The sequence below is a fragment of the Quercus suber genome, unplaced genomic scaffold (genome assembly GCF_002906115.3).
Source record: "Quercus suber isolate HL8 unplaced genomic scaffold, Cork oak 2.0 scaffold_611, whole genome shotgun sequence".
Lineage (NCBI taxonomy): Eukaryota > Viridiplantae > Streptophyta > Magnoliopsida > Fagales > Fagaceae > Quercus > Quercus suber.
In genome coordinates this window covers 244265-263457 of record NW_027070054.1, presented here as the reverse complement: position 1 = coordinate 263457, position 19193 = coordinate 244265, and the positions used below count along the sequence as shown (strand labels likewise).

The 19193-nt window shown below is 33.7% G+C and overlaps 2 protein-coding genes across 2 annotated transcripts; both read left to right on the top strand.

Moving 5' to 3' along the window:
* Positions 1-168: 168 nt before the first annotated feature.
* On the top strand, positions 169-13116 carry LOC136064027 (DExH-box ATP-dependent RNA helicase DExH17). Its single transcript, XM_065765163.1, has 28 exons — positions 169-224; positions 845-916; positions 1513-1696; positions 2007-2168; positions 4458-4695; positions 4826-4862; positions 4949-4995; positions 5504-5541; positions 5681-5702; positions 5845-6057; positions 6185-6341; positions 6429-6480; positions 8394-8465; positions 8628-8677; positions 8790-8907; positions 8991-9054; positions 9130-9213; positions 9339-9464; positions 9551-9747; positions 9843-10031; positions 10121-10372; positions 10476-10525; positions 10714-10731; positions 11182-11264; positions 11363-11561; positions 11650-11687; positions 11778-12769; positions 12855-13116. Exons 2-27 carry the CDS (start codon positions 849-851, stop codon positions 12704-12706), a joined length of 3687 nt encoding a protein of 1228 aa, XP_065621235.1. The 5' UTR covers positions 169-224; positions 845-848; the 3' UTR covers positions 12707-12769; positions 12855-13116.
* A 4421-nt stretch (positions 13117-17537) lies between these two features.
* On the top strand, positions 17538-17732 carry LOC111990588 (putative cytochrome c oxidase subunit 5C-4). The gene has a single exon (XM_024022376.1). The coding sequence runs from the start codon at positions 17538-17540 to the stop codon at positions 17730-17732; it is 195 nt and encodes a 64-aa protein (XP_023878144.1).
* Positions 17733-19193: the final 1461 nt, after the last annotated feature.

Here is a 19193-nt window from a genome sequence, read left to right as displayed (position 1 = left end):
GGGTACAGAAGAATATTCCACTTACTTCCACTCGGCCCCACCACAACTATCCGTTTCACACGGTTCATCGCGTAAACCGGTATTTCCGCATCTCTTTTCCCGCCAAAAAAAAAAACCCTCCCCCTTCCGCTATATATATACCACTCCATTTCATTTTTCTCTGTACCATTTTCTCTCCAATACTCTCTCTATTTTGAGCCAGCTTTCACTCCTCGCTCTCTCAGGTCTCTCTCTCTCTCTCTCTCTCTCTCACACACACACACACACAGGCACATAGTGATGCGAAATTAATTATATCAGATTGTTTCTGAATTTGAATAATCAGCAATCTTAGTTCAAATTTTCATCACAATATCAGTGAATCTGAGCTAATTTTGATTGATCTCGGATTGGCTTACTATTGCTGCGATTTTTATTTTTGGCTTGGATCTTAGATTTTGAGAATTCATGAATTCTCTTCGGATAGAGTTTCCAATTCGCATGGAGAAGGAGGTTTCTGAAACAATTTTGTTCAAGTTTGACCAAACTATTTAGAATTTTGAGTGTTTTTGCTTTTTAGGAAAATTTTCACCAAAAAAAAAAAAAAACTCGGCGAATTTTGAAAAACTTTGTTACTAATTTGATCAAATTGTGAAGATGTTTTGAGTGTTTTGGAGATCTGTTTCTGACTGTGATTGTAAAATTTTCTGATCAAAGCTTGAACGCCATGTCATTTTTGTTTCACAATATGGAATGCGACATGTCGTATTATACATGTTGAAAACTGCCTGCCGTTTTTGCCAATTGAATTGTCGTATTTCCTTTTATATATTGATTGATAATTTATATGTTGATATTCATGTAGGATCATGGATTCATACACACTGAAGTCCGTGTTAGATTTGCCTGCACATTTTCGTTCAGCTTTTAAATTCAGGTAAATTTTGAGTTTTTCTAAAGTTTGATATGTAAAATTTGAAGTTAGGCTATTCTTTCAGCTTGTATGTTATCAACTTCTTTGATCCTTGTGTTAAACCACCAAGCCAAATTTCCCTTTTTTTTTCATTTGTAAATGTTGTGTAATTGCGTATATTCAGCATTGTGGACATAATGATCTCTCTGTGAGTGTGTGTGATCTGAAACTGAAAATGGTAGCTTTCATGGTCCTCATAATTGTTGAAACTAAAATGAAATTGAAAAAATTGTTGTGAAAATTTTAGTGAGAGCGGAAGCAAGGAAAGTGAAAAGGAAGATGGGAATTAGGTGGTTTGGCATAAGTCCACGGGATAAATCCCCTTGACGGCTACATCTTTGATATTAGCATTGTGTCGATTACAATGAACTCTAGTAGGGTATATATAGGGACAATATAATTGAGCCTATTGGGCCATTACGCATAGATACATAATAAACCACATAAACCCAATACCACAAATATTATCTTTATAAATAATGTTATTATCTTCCCGCTTCCTGCACTTAACATTTTGGGGTATGTTGTAGTTATGTTAGTTTTGTTTCTTACGCATGAAGGTACTTCAATTCGCTGCAAAGTGAATGCTTTCCTGTTTGCTTCCATTCCGATGCAAACATGGTTATTTCAGCACCAACAGGAAGTGGTAAAACGGTGCTCTTTGAGCTTTGCATTTTGAGGCTTCTCTCAAAGTTCATCTCTGAAGATGGGATGTTCGTCCATATAAAGGGAACCCTTAAAACAGTAAGTCTCCTATACCAAGATACCATAGTAGACGTTTTTGTTAGTACTTTAGAATATTCAAAAAAGTGCATTTCATCGATTTGGACTTCTAATATGATCGTAGATACCTTTACTGAAATTCTTTTTACTCTTGCATTGATAATATGTTTCCAGTTCCTGGTATGTTTCACTATGATATGGGCACCGATACCCAACTTATAATTTGATGACTGCAATTAAAAAGACAAACTCTGCTCTTTGATATAGTGCATTATATTAAGCTTGATGTTTATGTTAAATTTCATCTGCCTTGTTTTCATATTCTATGAAGATCTATATAGCCCCATCTAAGGCCTTAGTACAAGAGAAGCTCCGTGATTGGAATGAGAAGTTTGGATCATGGGGGATAAATTGCCTGGAGTTGACTGGTGATAATGAATTTTACAACATAAAGAATATTCAAGATGCTGATATCGTTCTAACTACTCCTGAGGTGAGTATGCGTGTCCATCTTACATGCTCACACAAAAATTTTAATCCATACATAATGCTTGCATATGAATTATGCACAATCATTACCAAAAAATAATTTGGCACTATCTTATCAGATTGTTTCTGAATTTGAATAATCAGCAATCTTAGTTCAAATTTTCATCACAATATCAGTGAATCTGAGCTAATTTTGATTGATCTCGGATTGGCTTACTATTGCTGCGATTTTTATTTTTGTCTTGGATCTTAGATTTTGAGAATTCATGAATTCTCTTCGGATAGAGTTTCCAATTCGCATGGAGAAGGAGGTTTCTGAAACAATTTTGTTCAAGTTTGACCAAACTATTTAGAATTTTGAGTGTTTTTACTTTTTAGGAAAATTTTCACCAAAAAAAAAAAAAACTCGGTGAATTTTGAAAAACTTTGTTACTAATTTGATCAAATTGTGAAGATATTTTGAGTGTTTTGGAGATCTGTTTCTGACTGTGATTGTAAAATTTTCTGATCAAAGCTTGAACGCCATGTCATTTTTGTTTCACAATATGGAATGCGACATGTCGTATTATACATGTTGAAAACTGCCTGCCGTTTTTGCCATTTGAATTGTCGTATTTCCTTTTATATATTGATTGATAATTTATATGTTGATATTCATGTAGGATCATGGATTCATACACACTGAAGTCCGTGTTAGATTTGCCTGCACATTTTCGTTCAGCTTTTAAATTCAGGTAAATTTTGAGTTTTTCTAAAGTTTGATATGTAAAATTTGAAGTTAGGCTATTCTTTCAGCTTGTATGTTATCAACTTCTTTGATCCTTGTGTTAAACCACCAAGCCAAATTTCCCTTTTTTTTTTCATTTGTAAATGTTGTGTAATTGCGTATATTCAGCATTGTGGACATAATGATCTCTCTGTGAGTGTGTGTGATCTGAAACTGAAAATGGTAGCTTTCATGGTCCTCATAATTGTTGAAACTAAAATGAAATTGAAAAAATTGTTGTGAAAATTTTAGTGAGAGCGGAAGCAAGGAAAGTGAAAAGGAAGATGGGAATTAGGAGGTTTGGCATAAGTCCACGGGATAAATCCCCTTGACAGCTACATCTTTGATATTAGCATTGTGTCGATTACAATGAACTCTAGTAGGGTACATATAGGGACAATATAATTGAGCCTATTGGGCCATTACGCATAGATACATAATAAACCACATAAACCCAATACCACAAATATTATCTTTATAAATGATGTTATTATCTTCCTGCTTCCTGCACTAAACATTTTGGGGTATGTTGTAGTTATGTTAGTTTTGTTTCTTACGCATGAAGGTACTTCAATCCACTGCAAAGTGAATGCTTTCCTGTTTGCTTCCATTCCGATGCAAACATGGTTATTTCAGCACCAACAGGAAGTGGTAAAACGGTGCTCTTTGAGCTTTGCATTTTGAGGCTTCTCTCAAAGTTCATCTCTGAAGATGGGAGGTTCATCCATATAAAGGGAACCCTCAAAACAGTAAGTCTCCTATACCAAGACAAAATAGTAGACGTTTTTGTTAGTACTTTAGAATATTCAAAAAAGTGCATTTCATCGATTTGGACTTCTAATATGATCGTAGATACCTTTACTGAAATTCTTTTTACTTTTGCTTTGATAATATGTTTCCAGTTCCTGGTATGTTTCACTATGATATGGGCACCGATACCCAACTTATAATTTGATGACTGCAATTAAAAAGACCAACTCTGCTCTTTGATATAGTGCATTATATTAAGCTTGATGTTTATGTTAAATTTCATCTGCCTTGTTTTCATATTCTATGAAGATCTATATAGCCCCATCTAAGGCCTTAGTACAAGAGAAGCTCCGTGATTGGAATGAGAAGTTTGGATCATGGGGGATAAATTGCCTGGAGTTGACTGGTGATAATGAATTTTACAACATAAAGAATATTCAAGATGCTGATATCGTTCTAACTACTCCTGAGGTGAGTATGCGTGTCCATCTTACATGCTCACACAAAACTTTTAATCCATACATAATGCTTGCATATGAATTATGCACAATCATTACCAAAAAATAATTTGGCACTATCACCACCCTGAGACATCAGTGTCTTGAGTCACCACTTGTATGTAGTTGTATATCTCTATAAAAGAAAATTGTGTAGATTTATATATTTCAAGTTTCTGATAATATGGACTGTATTTTATCAATCCTCCTTCGTTCAGGTTTGTTTCAAGGTGATATCTTAGGAGCATGACTAAATGGGATTCTTTTTCTTGTTAAATAGAAATTTGATGCTGTGACTCGTTATCGCATAAAAGACGGTGGCTTGAGCTTTTTCAGTGATATAGCACTTCTACTTATTGATGAAGTTCACCTATTGAATGATCCACGTGGAGCCACTTTGGAGGCAATAGTTAGCAGAATAAAAATGCTTTCTCGCAACCCGGAGCTGAGATCAAGTCCTCTTGCTCATGTCCGCTTCCTTGCTGTGTCTGCCACGATTCCAAATGTTGAGGACCTTGGTAAAATCTTCAGTCGATGATATTGATATCTGTTAAAGACTCAAAATGTTTACATGTTATGTTATTGTCTTCAAACACTTACAAGTGGCTAAACATTAAACAATTTAAACACTGCATTAATCTACTGCAGCTGAATGGCTTTTGGTTCCTGTCCAAGGAATTAAAAGGTAAGTTGCTATTAGTGATGACTAAAATTTATAAATTCAACGTCACTATCCAGTTTATCTAATTTTCCTTTTCCGTGCTTTCACAGGTTTGGGGAAGAAATGAGGCCTGTCAAGTTGACTACTAAAGTTTTTGGTAAGCATATATAACTTGAACTTTATATTGCAAAATAAGTTCTTCACCTAGTTTATTACTGTACCATTCTTGTAATTTACTATTGAATGAAATATACTATTTGGGGGCACAGCAAACGTTTGCCTAAGATCACTTAGCATGGTATGATGCATATGACCATTATATTGTTTGATGTGGACTATATGGAGGGAAAGAAATCAGTGGACCTTTGAAGATGTGGATTGCACATCAACACAATTGCAAGCATCCTTCAGTAGTTCTCTTTATAAGTGGTCCTTTGTGTCAAGTCTCACAGATAGTAACACTATTCATTCTTTCATAGATTCAATTCCTATGTAGATAGTTCTCATTTTGTAATTCTTTAGGCTACTTCGTGACTATTTTCACAAGGTAGTCTTGTTTCAATAAAATTATTTTACCTATAAAAAAAAAAAGGTGCGGGATCATAAATTTGTCACCGAAATAAAGTTTTTGTTGTTTTTGATATGTTTTCACATCTTTCTTGCAGGCTACACCCCGGCCAAAAATGACTTTCTATTTGAGAAGGTGAGTGTTTTGTTGAATGAAGGTTTTTCTTTTCTCTGTTCTAAAATATTTATTGACTAGGACAGATGAAATTTCAAAGTCATAATTTAATGAACCACTTCTCATATTTCTGATAGTGTTTATTTGTTCAATTATCCAGCGCCTTCAAAACTATATTTTTGGTAAGCAGAGACTATTACACATTTACACTAACTTTCTGATAGATTATTATTATTTTTTAATTTTTCCTGTATGGTCATCTGATTTTAAAACTTGCGTAAAAAGGAATCATGAATTTTAAAGATGCTTAAAACTGATTTGCAGATATTCTTATGCAATTTTCAAGGAGAAAATCTGCTCTGGTTTTTTGTTCAACTAGAAAGGGAGCACAAGAAGCAGCACAATGCCTCTCTCAGATAGCAATGACCTATGGATATTCAAATCCATTCATTAAAAGCAATGAACAGAAGGAAAGGCTAAGGGAAGCATCACTATCATGCAGTGATAAACAAATGCAATCTTATATCATTTTTGGTGGTATAGAGCAAACTTATTCTCCCATAGAATACTTTTGAGCTTGGAATTATTCTTATGATCAAGATGTTGAATTGTTCCTCAAGTTGATCTTTAGTGCACTGTGATTCAATAAATTTCATTTTTGCAGTTGGTTATCACAATGGCGGGCTTTGCTTGAAGGATCGCAATCTCATTGAAGGTCTTTTTCTTAAGGGCGATATTCAAATTCTGTGCACTACAAATACTCTTGCCCACGGGATCAACCTACCAGCACACACAGTGGTGATAAAATCAACGCAGCACTTGTATGTTGAACTATTTAATCAAAGTAAGCTTTGCAGTAAATTCCAGATACCTTCTTGTTTAATTTGTCAAAACTTGTATTTGTCCAGCAACAAGGAAAAAGGTCTCTACATGGAATATGACCGATCCACAATATTACAGGTTTGGCACTGGTCGTTAAACGCCTCTCAGTAAATGATTGCATGTCTGTTTTGGAGAAAATGTCCAAATATAATAATTGAGATTGAAATACCATAACTGCTAAATTATTGTACACTTTTAAGTAGTTTTATTGCTTGTTTGTATATTAATGTCATATGTGAAAGGAATTGAAACCAAGAGAAGGCATCTAAATGGATATAGCTTTAGGAGCTGCTGCATTAAGAGGAACTTAATATAATTTGGTAATTGCATTGCAAAAAAATGCACAATAAAGCCTGAACCTGTTATGCAAATGGACTAATCACGATGTTAATGGTGAATCCAAGTTATTTGGTCAATACGACCAGAAAGTTTTTAATTTTCAAGTGCAAACTGTAGGGTCAATATATGGTCAGACTTGTTGTACTACGTTATTCGGAAGAGATGTTTCTACAAATAGGGATTCTTGTCAATTATAACATAAGAAAGGGTGCAATATCCTCAATAAGCAGACACATGCTGTGAACAGGCATAAATATTGCCTTCGTCTTCATATTAACTGTATTTAGCCCAAAAAGGAAGAAAATAAGAAAATTAAATACAACTTTCATCCTGACCACGTGCATTTCTGCATTCACTGGTGTTATTGCCAACAGTATTCCTAAACTGTGGGGTCTATTATGGATCCTTAGCAAACTAATCGGGGTCAACCACGTGTATTCTTCTCCCTCATTCTATCCAATGCAAAATCACCCTCTCTGTCACCTCCTTATTAATATGTCCTTTTTCACTACAACATCAAGAATGTCTTTTTTCAATACTTCCCCTAATGTTAGTTTGTGTCTTCCTCAATGTGTTTTCATTCACTCAACTTGAAATAATCCATTAATTCTTATTGGTGCATTAGTTTCTCTCTTTTACACACAGCCAAACCATATCAAGCAACTCTCGCCCATCTTTTCATTAATAGGAGCCACTTTTATATTTAGAAGAATTTTTTCATTCTATACTTTTCTCTGTTTCCATTTATTCATTTTAACATTCTCATTTTATCCATGCTTATTTTATAAACATGTTACTTCTTAATAGCTCAACATTTAGTACCATAGAGCTTAACTAGTCATATTGTAGTCTTACATATTTTTTTCTTTAAATTTATACTCCATTTATTTCTATAGAAAACCTTATGTGAAGATGGTTTTCTAAACATGTTACTCCTTAATAGCCCAACATTTAGTACCATAGAGCTTAATGGGTCTTATTATAGTCTTATAAATTTTTTTCTTTTTATTTATTTTCCATTTGTTTTGATGGAAAATCTTATGTGAAGATAGTTTTCTGCATTTCCCTATGTTTGGTAGCATTAAAAAAAAAAAAAAAAAAAAGTTTGGTAGCATAAAAAAAAAAAAAAGAGTAAATAGAAAACTGTATTTGGTCAATGGAAAACTCAGGACTTATTTTTTAGAGGTTGTTTTCCTTTAAAATTTTACTTAAAAGAATTCTATCTCACATCATGTGAAACAAATGAGTAAAGAATCATGTTTTCAAGCTTATTTGCAAAGTCGCTACCAAATACAAGAAAATGAGATAGTTTTATAGAAAACGTTTTTTGGAAAAAAGGAATCATTTTTTCAAAAAATTATAATGTCAAAACAAATGGAGAGTTAATAGGTATTCTATAATTAGACGATACTTCTAATGCACTTTCTCCACTTCATTCCCTGCTCTTATCGTATGATTCACATCCGCTTTGATCTGTCCATTCTTATGAATTATTGATTTTAGATATCAAAGGCACTCAATCTTTGGTATCTGTTGACCATCAAGTTTTACAACCCCTACATCTTTGTTTTTACTAAACTTACACTCCATGTACTTTTTTATTGCTAATTGTAATATGCCATTAAAAGTTAGTCAGTTTTCTTGGCTTGCAGATGTGCGGGAGGGCAGGCCGGCCACCATTTGATGATACAGGAATGGTTATAATCATGACAAGAAAAGAAACAGTAAGATAAATCTTTCTCCTTCGCTTTTCCAGACATGTCTTTGAGTAGATTGCTTTGTAATTATTAGTTATTAATTTCTTTGTGGTAACTGAATCAGTTCTGTTTGATATCAAAGTTTCTGTCCATTCTGAACTAGTCTTTTATGGTTTTACATGATATCAGGTACATTTGTATGAGAATCTATTGAATGGATGTGAAGTGGTGGAATCGCAGTATGTTTATCAATTAATTTTTATAATTGATTTGGTCTCCTGGGCTTTTGTGAATATTCTGAAAAACTTCACATCTTCTAATCAGGTGACTCTTGTTGTCTTTTCACTTCAGATTGCTTCCATGTGTGACAGAGCACTTAACTGCAGAGATAGTTCAACTGACTGTCTCTGATATTACAAAAGCAATTGAATGGATGAAGTGCTCATATTTGTATGTCAGAATGAAAAAGGCATGTACTTGTACAAATCTCTTTTAGGATATCAGATACTTTTCCATCTAATTACTTTGTTGACACTTTTAATGCATAAGCAGAACCCTGAGAATTATGCAGTTAAAAAAGGGACTTCAATTGACCGTATAGAGAGGCATATGCGAGGTACTGTTATCATTCACTAGTATAACTATCATTTTCCTCTCTCTCCATTGATTATCGATGTTTTTTTTATGTCAGAGATTTGTGTCCAGAAAGTTAATGAGTTATCCCAACATCAAATGATCTGGACTGATGAAGATGGTTTCCTCTTGAAGTCACTAGGTATCATTATCAACATAAACAGTATTTTGCAGTTTTTATGAATGACAAACAGTATGAAGTACTATCAATATGCTGACCGCTGCAAACTGCAGCTCGTAACCTTTTCTTATTCTCTCTGTCTTCAGATCCTGGAAAGCTGATGACAAAGTACTATTTGAAATTTGACACAATGAAACACATTATGCAGACCCCTGTAAACTGCACTATAGAAGATGCACTTCATATCATATGCCGTGCTGAGGAAATTGCTTGTATGTATATATGTAATGATTATGTATCCTCTGGTACTTGAAAATTTACTTGATGGAGTGATATAGTTATTTACTGGAATATGAAGGGATACAGCTCAGACGCAATGAGAAGAAACTTCTAAATGACATAAACACTGACAAAGATGGCCGACTTCGCTTTCACATCCTTGATGATAAGGGGAAACGGAAAAAGCGTATCCAAACTAGAGAAGAAAAAATATTTGTTTTGGCAAATGATTGCTTGACTGGTGATCCTTCAGTTCATGATTTATCCCTGAGCCAGGTTTTCATTTACTCTTATTTACAATACCACTATGTTGTGTTTAGATATACCTAGGATTTATATATGAAATTATAATTTTGGTGTCTGTGCCATAGGACATGAATTCTATATGCTCAAATGGGAGTAGAATTGTGAAGTGCATGAAAGAGTTTTTCATTTACAAGAAGAATTATAAAGGAGCCTTGAATTCAATACTCTTAGCGAAATCCTTGTATCAAAAACTCTGGGATGATAGTTCATACTTGCTGAAACAATTACCTGGCATTGGAATGGTGACCGCTAAGGTTTTCTTTATTGACTTCTTTATTGTATCCTATGACATATGATTTCAAAGTCTTCATTTAGTTAAAAATCGTCCTAATGCTATTTGTAGGCACTGCATTCAATGGGAATTAACTCGTTTGAGACTTTAGCTGAAGCCGATCCAAGGAGGATAGAGATAGTCACTGGTCGAAAATATCCATTTGGGAACCATATTAAGGATTCCTTACATTCACTACCTCCAAAAGTCGACATGAAGGTTGAGGAAATTGAGTGCCAGAGGCAAGGAAAGTCCAAGCTGGTAGTAACATTGACTAGGCTAACACAATCAGTGCAATCAACAAAAAGACATTATGCTGATATGGTATGGTATCTGGAATCTTATACAGCAATTTGTGCCAAAATTATTCACAAAGTATCAATTGTATTGCAACACAAATGTGCTAATGATGAATTCATTTCTGCAGATTGTTGGTTCAGAAGAGGAGAACTTGATTATCTTCCATGAGAAAATAAGGTGATATTTTTTTTTTCTTTACCTTCAACAATGGGATATCAGGATAGTACTGCAAGCATAGTATTGAGGGGTTTTGCCTGTACAGATTTGGTTGTTTTCAGTTGTGATCTCTTGATATTATGCATAGAACTGTATACGATCCTCAGTCATCTACATATCATTTAACTCCATCTTTATTGTTGCAGCAGACTGGAAGAGTTCTCCAGGTATGAAGAGATAAACCCTTGGTTCCCTTCTTTGTTTGATGACTTGGAAACATTTTGAAGCATTCCTATACTGTATCAACAATGCATGAAACTATTGAAATTATAGTACATATTTACATGGATCCAGGATTTGAGATATAGACTTAGAAAAGCAATACTCAACATGAACTTAGATTTTTTTAATAACAAAAAATTTAAGGATTTTGAATCTTCTAAACTAGTAAATTATTGTAATGTTAATTGAAACTATAATTATTTAAAATTATTATGACGACACTAAATCTTGTTGATGTTGGTAAACATGAAGAAAGAAAAAGCTATAGAAAAATCAGCTTGGCTTCTGGCTCTATGTCAGAACTACCATCCCCATTTCTGTTGGAAGTTTAATCAACTACCCATGTTTTTCTGTGCCATAGTCTTTGAGTCTGAGGTAGTTGGTTTTCATTGCAGCCCCTATAGTGCAACAATTCTCCTGTCAAATCCTCATCAAGGAAAGCTGACTATTAAGGCTGATCTTATTTTTGAAGAATACAGTACGGCCTCAGCCATTATATGTCTAACTTCTTTGCATTTGTTTATACTGGCATTGGATTCCAGACTAAGAGTTCATTTTGTATCATCGTTCATGTAGTTGGTATTGATCTCCGCCAAAAACTTTTATTGATGAAAGAGAACAATTTAAGCATGAATTATAAAAAGAGAAATAAGCACCCTTGCTCTTTTCCTCTGCCTGAGGAAGTATATATCATAGATGATGATGAACCTACATCTCGAGCTCCAGCCAAAGAGCATAACAGATCAGTCAACTCTGAAAGGAAGAACGATTCCTTGTGAGTATCTTGTCATCTGATTTTTGAATCTCCTTAGTGGGACCTCAAAATTTGTTTTGATAGATCAATTGGTTTGGTTCTGTTCTAGGCCCACTTTCAACCTCCTAGATGAAGAGATGGGGGAAGGTATAGCTCAAAAAACAATCCAAGACATTTTAAGGTTTAATGTATTTTTAGTCCCTTTCACTTACCACTTCTACCCCTAAATCAATGCAGGTGAGCCTGATGTTGAAGATAAAGAAGATGATTGCAAAATCATCACTGAAAAAACAGTATTTGATCACATACGTGAAAAATCCAAAAGCTTTCCTATCTTGGCTGCATCAAGTAGTGCCTGTTCTCCATTATCAGAGACCTTGATTTTCAGAAGAAAGTGCACTCGTGAGAAGCAGCTTGAACTCCAAAGTGAAGTAGAAGTTCTGGAAGAGACAGACAGAAACAAGATTGCACGACAGAGTGTGGTCAAACCATCTTCAGAAACCACAGAGGCAGAAGACTATGGACTCAATTCTAACAAATGTATGACTCCAAGTCATCACATTACTGCCAGAAGCTTAGATACCTTGATCAAAGGCGGGCCTCCTCCAGAATCTGAAGAAAGCAAATTGAAAACTTCAATTGAGGAATCAATATTTGATCATATACGGAAAAGATCTAAGAATTTCCCTCTAATCAATAAATCAAAGACCAAGGATTTTGAGTCTTTACTCTGGACAAAGGAACATTTCTCTGACAGTCAGGCCGACTCTAGTAGTGCTTCCTCTGAAATATTGAAAGAGATGAATCCAGATAAAGTCCTAAGAACTTCAGATTCGGAAAGCACTGAGGTCAAACACAACATATATTTTGGAAGCTCCTATGGGTTACTGAATCTTCCTCCAAGAGTTTCAAGCACCAATGCTGATTCATCATCTATTAAGATGCTATCATTTGATATTTCCATGTTAAAGAATAGGGAGCAGTTAGCAGAACCAGTGAACTCCATGAAAAGTAGCAGCAAACCGCAATGCTCTCCAAGAGAATCTAAAAGGCAGCAGTGTTCTCCAAATGAATTCAAAAGACCGTGCTGCTCATTGGAAACAGCTAGCGAAACCAAGGAAGCAGATTCATTTCTTGGGTTTAAGAGTGTCTTTTCATTTCTCTGATTCCGCTCATTGGAAACGCGTAGCTCTTAGATTGCATATTGCATAAGCTTCTAAATGGAGATGGTACGTACTTTTCCAAACCTTAAAATGATATTTCATCACTAACGTAGCAATGTACATGACCTTAGAATTGAATCTGACGGTGCAGGTTGGCTCCTATACTCTAAAAGCTTTATCACTCTACCTGATGCAGATACCTAGGGTCAAGCAGGATTTATAATCAATGTCAATTCATCTGGCAACCTTGTGAATAAAATGCATACCATGACACAGAGAGCAGCGAACAGAGACCAAAAAAAAAATCCTTCTGTAACAGAATTTCAGACTGCTTGTGAATGTGCAATTTCTTTTGAAATTCATCTTGACGTGTTCAAGCTCTAGATTAGATTTATAATAAACAAAAAATGATTTAAGTGACCATGTAGGGAAGGTTCCAACCTCCAAGTTTTTTTTTTTTTTTTTTTTTTTTTTTATATTTAATTAAAAATTATATTCCATTCGTTTTTTTGAAACCCAAACCGGGCCGAAACCCAAAATGTTTTAATAAGACTATAAATTAAAGCGCACTAGGCCCTTCCTAGTCTAGCGACAAGCAAAAACTAGGGCCCCGGTCCACCACAGTTCTACTTTTGTCCGAATTAAACACGTCCTCTACGGTCTACAGTCTACCTTTTTTTAGGGGTCTACTGTCTACTTAGGCTTGGAGATTTGTGCCCTTTGATACATTGTTTAAAAATTAAAAATTATTATTTGAAAATATTTGTGAAAATACGTGTGAGTGAAAAAGTGTATAAAAATATGTCATGTTGTTTAAAAACTGAAAATAGTTGTTTGAAAACACAAACCAACACACCTCGGCTACTAGATGTGACTCCTCGCTACACGATTTTTTATTATTATTTATTTATAAATTTTTAAAAATTAAAGTAGGAAATATTATAAAAATATTAATTACCTAAATAATAAGTTATTATTATATAGAGAAATATTTTTTATTATTCTTGTAATCCAATTTTAATGTGGTTGAATTTTTATCTCCTTGAAAATATAAGTTGTAAATGTCAAAATGAAGAAATTATATTAAGTGTACTTAGGAGCAGGTTAGAATGCTAAGTGGTCTTCTTACTTAATAGTATAATGCAAAGTAGTCAACATCGTATTGGAGGCCATTTTAGTTTGATTACAAAAGGAAAAAAAAAAAACAGTATTTATGTATGTTGGTATGTCAATTTTTTTTTTTTTAAGATAGATATATAATCAATTTTTTCTCATTTGAGCGTTGGATTTATTTCTGTTTTTTAATTAGATATAAAATAAGTATATAATAAAATTTACTCTTATTTTTTCTAATGCTATAGATATAGTTTTCATCATTGTTAGTCCCACAATAGTTGGTTTGTTTAGTGCAATACCATGCTAAAAATAAACAAAGTTAGTTCTTTTCTCTGATCATCTTCTTTTGTTCAAAATCGCCATGCTTAATCACATAACATACGCAATAATAATAATAATAATAATAATAATTAAAGATCTCAAATCCAAATTAACCTCAATAAATTCTACACAATCAATTAAGAATACTTCAATAAATAATATCATATGAAATTATGAATTGCATTATTTAGAATATTTTTAAAAATTATAGAATTTAAGTAATTAATTGAACTGCTTATCTAATCTAAGTTTTCTTTATGCGGATTATTAAAACAACAAAGAAGAAGTTTTGTTTGTGATATAAAGTTCTCCGTGTAATTCAAATGATATCAACGTACGTACAAATCAAAAAAATGAAAAAAGAAAAAAATCAATCTTATTTGATTTACATGCCCAAAAGTGGATAAGAATAAAAATAGTGTGTTATCTAAAAAATTAATAATAAAATGATTAGATGAAGAATTTAAATTGTAATCAAACTAATATTTTATTTTACTTAAAATTATTGGAGAAAAGATAAGAACAAAAAAAAAATCTATTTTTTTTTAAATCTTAAAAAAAAAAAAAACATTCTGCTTTGTACATTTATATTTGTTTTTATTTATTATAAAAGCTTTGTTTTATTTGATTTGCACTCTTAAAAAGTTGAAAAGAATAAAAAGAGTAGTGTTATCTAAAAATTAATAATAAAAGGATTAGATGAAGAATTTTTATTGTAATCAAATTGAGACTTTTATTAAGGTAGAAATTAGAGGAGGATAAAAATATCTTTTCTTAGAAAAAAATCTAAAAATATTATATTTTATATCTTTTCTAAGCCTAACTTTTCTAGGGTGTGTGTGTGTGGGTATATATATATATATATAAATATATAAAAGGAGCAAAATCTCCAAACAATAGGCCCAACCCAAAGAGTTGATGGGCCGGCTGATTGAGTGGGCCAATACAACTAATTTGGAAGAGATGGATGTCAAAGTCATCGGCCCAAGCTTATATGGAAGGACAATGAAGATAAATGATACACTGAAAGCCAAAGCTAGGGGATGATTTTTGTATATTAAAAGTCTTCCTTGGTCCGTCCTAGAAGTCCGAATTTTAGTATAGATATTCAAGAATTACTATTCACTTTCTCTCACTCTTTCTTTTTGTAGGAGCTCTTCATGTATCTTTTTCTCAGCCCCTTTTCATGGGGGACTTGCCTCTCTCTATATATAGTGCCGGTTTGGATAGCTAGTAAAGTTGCGTTGCGTTTCACTTGTTGCATTTTCTCTTTTTTTTTTTTTTTTGGCCGGCTTTTTTGACTTTGGGGGACAAAATTCACTGTGCGTGCACTGTTCATGCACTGTTCACACAATATTTAATATTAAAAGTGGGTCCCACAACACTATTCACACATTTAAAAATTATTTTGCTACCGTATTTTCAGCAACAATAAGTTTTTATCAACTTTCAGTAACAATAAGTGCTATCCAAACGGACCCATAGTAGAAGGAATTACATCCTGTCCCTCCACTTGGATGTCCTTTAAATTTGGCTTTGGATACTTGTTTTATCACTGCCTTGCTGGTAGTGGTGGAGCAGACTGTGAAAACTGTGCAAATACTTATCAAGGATCATTCTCCGTTTAATGCGGTAGGGTGGTTTGACACGGAGTATTAAATGTGGAGGTGATGGGTGCTTCTTTAGGATAATATCTCCTACCTTCACTTGCTCAGCTTTACTTCCTTCATTGACAATTGCCTTAGGGGCTCTAAAGCTGGACCCCGATTTCTCAAGGAGGGCGTGCTCCTAGGGCAAGCCATTCCCTACTTGGTACCAGGTGTTTGGCTACCTCGCCTAGACTGGGCCCAGACCAATGAAGAGCAGGGCCCATCTGACTTCTCGAGCAACCCATTCACCATGTCCTTCTCCCCTTGGGTTACTCCCTCCCACAAGAAATATATATATATATATATATTTTTCAAACATGTGTCCATAAAATTTTTTTGTATTTATTGCTACACCTGTACACTACCCACCGCCAATTTTATTAATCTAGTGCACCAAAATCTCTAAAAATTTTAATCAATGGTCCAAAGTAATCGTCACTGAATTTATATTTTACCGCCCTATTTTCTCTCATTTTCCTGAACTCTATTCATGGTTCTTTCTCTTGCTCTCTACAGTGACAATCAGAGGTACGTAGTCCCTTAAATAATCAGTTATGTTTCTTTGATTGATTTTGAACACTGAAACTTGGGGTGCATGCTTGTTTGCTTTTGGAATTGGGAGACTAAGAAACTATTTTAGAGATTTGAAATTGTGATTTCTTAAGTAAAAGCAGAATTATGGTAAGACTGGGTTTCATGCAGAGGAGGGGATTACTGATGAGATAGATAAATTATTTGACAATCATGATGGCCTCTGGTCTAATGTATATGGTTTATAATTTCTATGATGAAAACACATCACTACAAAGGGCTGTTTGTGGCTTGGATATCCAAGGCAGATATTAATTTAGTGGAGAGTAAAAGATTTAAAACCAATAAATAAATAAATAAACATTTTCCAAAAAAAAAAAAAAAAAAAAGGAAAAGTACACAAAACCCTACATGTGGTTTCTCACTAAACCTAAAACAGGAATCTTATGAATTTTAAATATAACAATCAACTTCAGTTACATTCAAAACTTTAACGTTTTACAAATAAACCAACACTACAAGAGTTAAATGTTACATTCAAAACCTTAATAGGGTTTCGTGTTTTATCGGGGGAAAAAACCACAAAAATATGTTGCGTTTCTAGCAAGTCTTTGTTTACATGCACGTGAAGATGTGAATTGATGGAAGGTGCAAATTGGAAAATTAGGAAACTAATGGTCCGTTTGGATTGAAGGGGAGGGAGGGGGAGTAAAGTAGATTTAATATAAAATTAGCTTATTTTTAGCCAATTTTACTCTATTTCCCTTCACTCCCCCTCCTTCCCCCTCCATCCAAACAGGTCATAATAGAATTGTTTGTTAGCCAAATAAATTTGATGTTTTGAGATATTTTTATAATTTTTTCCTCACAATAAACTGGTCCCAAAAGCTTGAATTTGAATAATTAACCATGATTTTAACATTTCAATTCAACATGTAGGCATAGATTCTTTGTCCATGTGTGAGCTTAGACTCTCTTCAATGAGTGGGGTGAGTAGTGTAATAAGTAGATAGAAAGTATAGATAGCATAGATAAAGTTCAAATTTATGACGGTTTGTTCTAACATCATGATAAACTATATATATATATATATATATATATTTGATATTACATCGTGATAAACTATCACTTTATATCCCAAAATTACTTAATAATATAATTGTTCCAACATTTTAACATCTAGTCCGTGTTCATCCTGTGGATTTTGCAGGGTAGACATGGCTTCTCATAACATGGCACAGTCTGCATATCAGGGTCCAAGTGTGATTAAGGAGATTTGCTATGGGATAGGTCTTAGCCTCATGGCTTCTTTCCTTTGGAAAATGCATCATTGGAAACTCCAGAGGAGGACCAAGGAATTCTATGATATGCTCGAGAAAGGTGAAATTAGTGTCGTGGTGGAAGATGAGTAGGCTGTTTTATCTGATTCCACTTATCTTCTTATTTTGATTTCCCTTTTTTTTTTTTTTTTTTTGGGTGAGAACTTGCGGTTTCATTTAGCAGTTCAGTTTGTTCCGTAATATGCACAAAGTAATCAGTTTTCCTAATAATGTAATGTGATGAGGGGTCCCTTTTAGTTTTGGATAAATTAAGGGCGGTATGAGATGTGACAATAGCATCAAATCGTTGAAATGGGTGGATTTCCTAGAGGCCCAAAGTGTTGTTATTTTGTCTAGGTATAGCCCTACTAAATGTAGGGAATATGTGCCTCAGTCCGTGTGATTTTTGTAGATTTGTACTGCCCAATTGTGAGGAGGAGAAAAGGATGAGGCCCATGAGGAGTCTTCCAATCGGCCTAAAAAAAAAAAGTCCTTCAGGCAGTTATAACTTAATCAATCATTCATCAGTCATAATCTATATCTATATAATTTGGATTATATATATACATATATCTGTGTGTGTTTTTGAATGTAAATACATTAAATGCTTAATTACATAAAAACTTATAAAAATATAAGATACTTCTAAATAACATATGCACAATTTAATTTACCAAGTTTACATTATATTCTTATAAAATAATTATACTACATATTTCTACAAATCGCATAAGTTTGCAAAAACCAATCGTTGGTACATAAACATAGCAGTAGCTAACACAAAACACTCGCCACTAACAACAAACTTAAAATAGATCCTTCTCACCCCAAAAAAAAGAAAAAAGAAAAAAAAAAAGAGGCAAACAAATAGCTCAAAAACAAAAGCAGGCGCCTCCAAAGAACAAAGAATTCTATTTTTAATAGATATCACGTTCTTACACCAAGCAAGCCTATGTTTAAAGTCCAGACCTTAAAAATGGCAGACATAATTTCTCCATTACAAATCCTAGCATTCCTTTTTTCTTTTTCTTTTTTTAACCCTTAGCTTTGTGTTTCATAGAATACTAAGAAGGTTTGCTAGACTAAAATGTTTGGAATCATTTGGACAGATGGTTCTCTTACTGTTCATTTATCATCTCACAAGCTATGCCTAGGTAGTTGAAGTTTAGCATATCGTGGGGTAACAGTTAGGTAACCATCTCATTGATGTGAACTTGGAGTTAATTTTTTCTTTTGATTTTCTATGTTCTTTCTTTTATTGTTCAATTTGTAACTTGGGGCCTATAAATAAGTTTCAGCCTCGAATACTAGGTAATGGTCCCAACCATAATAGACAAGGATAATATACTTGGCAGAAACTTATTAAGCAGCCTGTCGACATGTATGACCATGTGGCAGTTTAAAAACTATAATCATCCAAAGCCATTGGCATTGCTATTGACATATCCCTGAATGGTTTACATCAGACATTTATTGAGAACTACCTCCTGTATGCTGCACAATTTAATTGTGAAAGGGCCTTAACATGACCATCAACCGCATTAGCTTTGACAA

Coding starts and splice junctions, on each gene's coding strand:
- LOC111990588 (XM_024022376.1), top strand. CDS start 17,538: ATGGCTTCTCATAACATGGCACAGTCTGCATATCAGGGTCCAAGTGTG.
- LOC136064027 (XM_065765163.1), top strand. CDS start 849: ATGGATTCATACACACTGAAGTCCGTGTTAGATTTGCCTGCACATTTT. Junction 917..1,512: donor CGTTCAGCTTTTAAATTCAG/GTAAATTTTGAG, acceptor TTACGCATGAAG/GTACTTCAATTCGCTGCAAA. Junction 9,465..9,550: donor CCGTGCTGAGGAAATTGCTT/GTATGTATATAT, acceptor TGGAATATGAAG/GGATACAGCTCAGACGCAAT.